Source organism: Aulonocara sp. 'chitande type north' Nkhata Bay, linkage group LG19 (genome assembly GCF_057382095.1).
Source record: "Aulonocara sp. 'chitande type north' Nkhata Bay isolate Kocher_YH1m ecotype deep benthic linkage group LG19, A_spYH_male_GT1.1, whole genome shotgun sequence".
In the NCBI taxonomy this organism is placed as follows: Eukaryota; Metazoa; Chordata; class Actinopteri; order Cichliformes; family Cichlidae; genus Aulonocara; species Aulonocara sp. 'chitande type north' Nkhata Bay.
In genome coordinates, this window is record NC_141362.1 from 3,921,659 (window position 1) to 3,927,500 (window position 5,842).

At 42.8% G+C, this 5,842-nt stretch overlaps 2 protein-coding genes across 3 annotated transcripts in view; one reads left to right on the top strand and one right to left on the bottom strand.

The window, feature by feature from the left end:
* Nucleotides 1-1,190: 1,190 nt before the first annotated feature.
* Nucleotides 1,191-1,827, bottom strand: LOC147306334 (alpha-2-macroglobulin-like protein 1). The gene is made up of 3 exons (XM_086275937.1): nucleotides 1,680-1,827; nucleotides 1,422-1,609; nucleotides 1,191-1,220 (listed from the first exon to the last, which is right to left on the bottom strand). Exons 1-3 carry the CDS (start codon nucleotides 1,825-1,827, stop codon nucleotides 1,191-1,193), a joined length of 366 nt encoding a protein of 121 aa, XP_086132063.1.
* A 1,729-nt stretch (nucleotides 1,828-3,556) lies between these two features.
* LOC147306335 (uncharacterized) overlaps nucleotides 3,557-5,842 on the top strand; it is a 12,143-nt gene continuing 9,857 nt past the window's right edge. For both annotated transcript variants that reach the window (XM_086274953.1, XM_086274954.1), the window contains exon 1: nucleotides 3,557-3,716. The gene's annotated coding sequence lies outside the window, so the exon portion shown is untranslated. The remainder of the gene's footprint in view (nucleotides 3,717-5,842) is intronic.

The following is a 5,842-nucleotide window of genomic DNA, read 5'->3' on the forward strand; positions in this document are numbered from 1 at the left end:
GATGAGATTCTGAGGCCACCAAAGCGAAAGCCCTCCGCCACTTGGCTGCGCCTAGAAATCCTGTCCATAAAAATTATGAACAGAACCGGAGACAAAGGGCAGCCCTGGCGGAGCCCATCACCCACCGGGAACGAGTCCGACTTATTGCCGGCAATGCGAACCAAGCTCTTGCAACGGTTGTATAGGGATCGAATGGCCCGTAGCAATGGGCCAGACACCCCATACTCCCGCAACACCTCACACAGGACACCCCGAGGGACACGGTCGAATGCCTTCTCCAAGTCCACAAAACACATGTAGACTGGTTGGGCAAACTCCCATGCACCCTCAAGTATCCTCGAGAGGATAAAGAGCTGGTCCAGTGTTCCGCGACCAGGATGAAAACCGCATTGTTCCTCCTGTATCCGAGGTTCAACTAGCGGACGAACTCTCCTTTCCATCCTTTTTATCTTAATATTTATCATCAATATCTGTGTTTCTCATTTTGTATCAGTGCTTGATGTTTGTTGTGTGTTTGCTGCTCCGACAGCTCAGTTTCCCTCTGGGATGAAGAAAGTTTATCTGATTCTCATGGAGACACAAAGTGACTTTATTGATTTTTAATTTAGTGTCAAACAGAATTGTACTGTGTGCAGTTCTTACTGTCAGCTCTAATGTTGTCTATGAAAACACATTTATTCCATGTGAAAATGCTTCTTTAGCGTTTTAAAGGTACAAAGAAACAAAGAAATCCTTTGTTTGACACCAACCAGGACCTGGTCACATGATGCTGTCACTGACCTGCACTGAAGCACATGCAGCTTCACCTCCAGCCTGTGTTTTCCTGACACGTCCTGCAGCGCCTCCTCCTGGTAGAACAGTTTGTTGCCCTGATTTCAATCAAATGTCAGCTGACTGCTGGAGCCTGAACTGTCCCTGCGCTCCAACCTTCAGGACTGAACACCAGAGTGGAGCAGAGAGCCTGAAGAGCCTCCACTGTGTCCTACAGGATGGATTCATGTTGACATGAAGTTCAAACTGCCTGTGTCACTTCAACACACTCTCACAAAAGAGTTTCTAACCTTCACTTCCTGGTTAAATAAAGGTTAAACAGGTTAAACATGTTTAACAGAGATGATCTCAGAGAAACAAAGTAGAGAAAGCACAGGTATAAACTTACAGACTGCAGCTGAGCTGTTATTTACAGGCTGTTACGTGTAGTTGGTGCACAGAAGGCTGTTCTGTTAAAACAACACATTTTTAGACCAAAGTCAATTTCATCTTGTAAATAAAGAATAAAAACATCCCTGCCTGCTAAAACAAGTCTGTATATCTGAGAGAAAAGCAACAACATGAAAGCTTCAGGATTATTTCTCCTGATTTGGTCCAAGACTGTAGATGAACTCAAAGATGAGCTTCATGCTGTTCGGGTGGTGTCGTACCTGAGTGGAGGAGAAGCCTCCGTAATAGTTCTGCTGCCCAGTCAGCCACCTGATAATACCAGAGGCATATCCCAGATCCTCAGCAGTCGGGGAGGCACTGAGTTTGGCCAACAGCACATAAGAACTGATCTCCACTGACAGGGAGGCTGATGTTTCTGCTGCTGTCTGAGACCAGTAGAGGAAACCCCCTACAAACACAATAACAGTCACAGTGATGCTAATAAAGCCTGAATGATGTCCTGCTAAAGGATGACTCACCTTCCCTCACTGCAGCTGTGTCTAAGTGCTGCAGAAGGTGAGCTCGGGTCTCCACGTCTCCTACAGGGTGAACACAAAGGCCAGCAGAGCTGTAGCTGCTGCTCAGGTCACTGAGAGACTCCTGGAGACAAGCCAGGCTCTGGATCATCACAGGATCCTTTAAAAGATCACAACAAAGAACTTTAATGGACAAACAGAAACCTTCTTTCATTAAACCCAGTGTGAGAACAAAAGGAGGCAGAGTTCCTGATTCAGTGACTCAAACAACAAAGACAAAACTCCTAAACACAAACTTAACAATGTGGTGTGATAGGTTTGTAGCATAAACCTATTCGCTGGAACGTTAAGACAATATAATTACACTGCAAGCAAGACGCAAGTAGGCAAACTTCTTCATGGTACTCGTGCACGGGAGAGAACCAGACAAACGCCGTTCCTTCGCTTGACCCCAGTAGCTCTCGTCCGTCCTCCCGTACACTGTCCTTTTATTGAGGTTACATGAATATGCATAGGTTCATTAACATATGACATACTGTGTGTGTGTGTGTGTGTGTGTGTGTGTGTGTGTGTGTGTGTGTGTGTGTATGTTACTGCTGATCAAAGGGTCATAAAAGCACACAAGCAAACATCCTTGGTTAGGAAGAGGGTAGACTAGACACCCCCCCCCGGTGAGGAAGTCCAGCAGTTCATCTAAACAGAAAAGCACTTAGACTAGAACAGATGTAACTATGTTAATCCTACCATAACAATTAAACAAGGTACAAACTTTCCCATGCTCCCAGTGTGGAATGCACACCAGGCCTCTGTAGCCTGTTAAAGATCACACAACTTATCACTACACAATTAATTATACACTTCTAAGCATCTATGGTTAAATATTTCTAAGCATAAATGACAATCAACAATACAACTCTATCAGGTGTTTGCTGTACAGTGCAGCAAAGAATGCCCAGACCTCTACATTGGAGAGACCAAACAGCCACTTCACAAGCGCAAAACACTGAAGAGCCACCTCCACAGGACAAGACTCATATTCATATATATATATATATATATATATATATATATATATATATATATATATATATATATATATATATATATAATGTTCTTCCTCTACACCCCCCCCCCCCCCCCCCCCCCATTTTTGCACATGTCGAGGAGTGTGTCAGGTTACATTTCACTGTGTGTTATACTTGTATAACAATGCATGTGACAAATAAAGAACCTTGAACCTTGAACCTTGAACCTTGATATCACCTGGAAGACAGTCTGGATGGTCCCATAAATATCTAATTGTGAACAAGGTGAAGGAAATCTCATATAAAATTCTTCATAAATGTTACCCAGCCAGTCACTATATGGTAACATTTAAAAGAGACATAAATACTAATTGAACTTTCTGTGGGGATCATCCAGAAACTGTGGCACATCTCTTTTGGTTCCTCTACACAGAGATTCTGGAAGAATTTAGCAGTTTTGTTATTGTCCATATTTTAAGGGAGTTTTCTTTACGATGGGAAAATGTTTTATTCTGTTTCTTTAAGTTCCCCAGGAAGAATGATAAATGTTTTTTTATTAAAAATTTGTTGATACTTTTAGCTATTTTATATCCATAAATGTAAGTTTATTAATAAAACACCATATTTCTGCCTTTTTATAAGGATATGAATTGTACATACAATCAATTTCAGACTCAACCAACAAAAAGCCTCTCAGAACAATATTTATATGTAGATTTTTTTCGCCTACTCATATCATCATTTTTTTACTCCTGGTTCTGTATGTTCATGTTCTGTTCTTTTGTAAACTTCATCTGTTTGTATGTTGTATACTCATTGTGTTTCAATAAAGTTTGATTTTAAAAAAGGTACGTTCTAAACGAAGCTTCAGACGTCACTGATCACGTGACTCTGGCCAAACGAATCAAGCCTCGACACGGTGCTTCTGAAGCAGCGCGTTGATCTTTCTGACACACGCACCGGAGCGTCAGCTTCAAGCGGACCATCACTACGTCTCACATCTAAAGGTGTCAAGGTAACTTTGAACTGAGTTCAGTCAATCTGGAGTTTTTCCAAGTTTTCTGTTGCTCTCTGTGAGAGAAGAGCGTTAAAGGCGGGGCTCTCCAGAGTCCAGCAAAACAGGAAACCACAGCTGGGTGTGTGTAAGTGTGCAAACCAATAGAATGCATCGTGGTGGGGGGGGGCATCACGGGCAAGAAAAAAATAAAATAATCGGTCGTACCCATGCTTCCCCGACGTCATGCCAGCGCATATTGGGAAATTCGTAGGCACCGATCGGTTTTCTATCAGCCATTTGCTGGGAGTAAGGGCGCCCTCCGTTTGCGAGGTGCGCCTGCTGCTGGCGGCACAGGGAGGAGAGGGCGGGGCGGCGGGGAGTCTCTGGCTGGCTGGAGCGGCATCTAATAACCAACTCGCAAAACAAAATAAAAACAACAAACAGATATTATGATACAGACTTATAATCTGCACCCATGTTTTTTCTAAATTCTATAAAGTGAGCGCGAGAGCCCTCGGTGCGCCTGCGCGCTGCTGAAGTCAAAGTAAACTTTATTGTCATCTCTGCTACAGACAGTCCAGCATATAGAGAGACGAGACGACGAGGCTGCAGTTACAGCGGTGCAAGTAAACAAACAATATATATAAGAAGAGTAAGAAAATAAATCTACACTTTAGGACTCGGGGTAAAGGATCAATAACAATTTAAATTTATAATTTACAGTTTGATGATTTAAAGTCTCACACAACCCGTCAAAAGGGGCGGGGCCAGCTGCTTCCAAGTAGAGCACATTTCATTTATAATGATGTAAATCCAAGCCCATCATGGATTCACGATCTGAATCCTGGGTTGTGTGAAATCCCAGAAATCAACCTTAGACAAAGTGAATCTGTGAACTAAGGTGTAGGTCTGTTAGGTTAATTGTGCTGATCCTCGGGTTGGGGGATTTGTGTTTGTACTGCAGCGCAAAATTCTAACCAATGGAAGATGGACAACAAAAGTTCAAAGCCATCAGGTGCTCAGGTTAGAAAAAAGAGAAAAGATGCAGGTAAGCAGACGTGTGATTGGATAATGGCAGCTCATCCTGAACCAATCAGACTAAACTCCAAACAATACATTATGTTACAGATTTTAATATTAATTAGTCATTGTTACTTGTTGATTTGTCCTTTTCTCATTGTGTGAAGAATTATGACGACTGTTTGGTAGCTGTTATTGTCTCTCTCTCTCTCTTCATGTGTGTTTCTCTGGTGAAACAATAGTTTTGTGTTAATGTTAGGGCTGCACGATTTTGCATAAAATGAGAATCACGATTTTTTGGCTTAGAATTGAGATCATGATTCTCTCATAACAATAAATAAACATAAAACAACAAATGTCTCACGTTTTGTTGTTGCAGCAAAATGTTGTCCTGCTTGAAATTCCGTCGCCACCGTTGCTCGACGCTGCGTGTACAGAGCAGGTAGTGCAACAATAGAAAAATAGTTGCGGGACGGCACTGTGTAGCGTTTGTCTAGGGTGTTGATCGTTTTCCTAAATCCCTCGTTTTGCACAGTGTTGATGGAGCCATATCTTTGGTCAGGTGATAAGTGATAGCCTCCGTGATGTCTTTGTGCCTGCGGGAGTTCGACGGGTATAGGGAAGCGCTGTATAAGGTTCCCGTTATTGATGTTTGGGTGGTTGACCGGGACGGATTTTCTCCTGTCACTTTCTCTTCATCCCTGACGTGCTCTCCGTTGTTTTTTCCCTGCTAATTTTAGCATCACACGGCACAGCTTCTGTATCACGTGGTATAAGGCTCCGCCCTTGTCATTTGTTGAGCAGGAAGAGTGAGCGCTTGTTTTCATGCAGAGTACGTCCCGGATCAAAATGTGAAGTTTTACAAATCACCACTTCTTTAGTGAATATCATTTCAGTCTCAGACAATCTCGTTTCTCTTACAGAGGTTGAATGCACCTTCTGCGGATGGAGGTACCACACAGTGTGCGTGGACTTCCCCTGCACAGAAGGCAACTACAAATGCTGTGAATGCTAAATAAACAGAAACAAATGATCCCTGTTGTCTTTGCTTGATGATTGGTTTGAGTCTTGACAATCCACATTGCTGGCGTTGCATCTTTCAATGGCAGCAATGGCAGGTATCA

Excerpts from the sequence above, each read along its gene's own strand:
- LOC147306334 (XM_086275937.1), bottom strand. The coding sequence starts at position 1,827 with ATGATCCAGAGCCTGGCTTGTCTCCAGGAGTCTCTCAGTGACCTGAGC. Across the intron at positions 1,610-1,679 it reads CACAGCTGCAGTGAGGGAAG|GGGGTTTCCTCTACTGGTCT; the intron begins GTGAGTCATCCT and ends TTGTGTTTGTAG. Across the intron at positions 1,221-1,421 it reads GAGGCTTCTCCTCCACTCAG|AACAGCCTTCTGTGCACCAA; the intron begins GTACGACACCAC and ends TTGTTTTAACAG.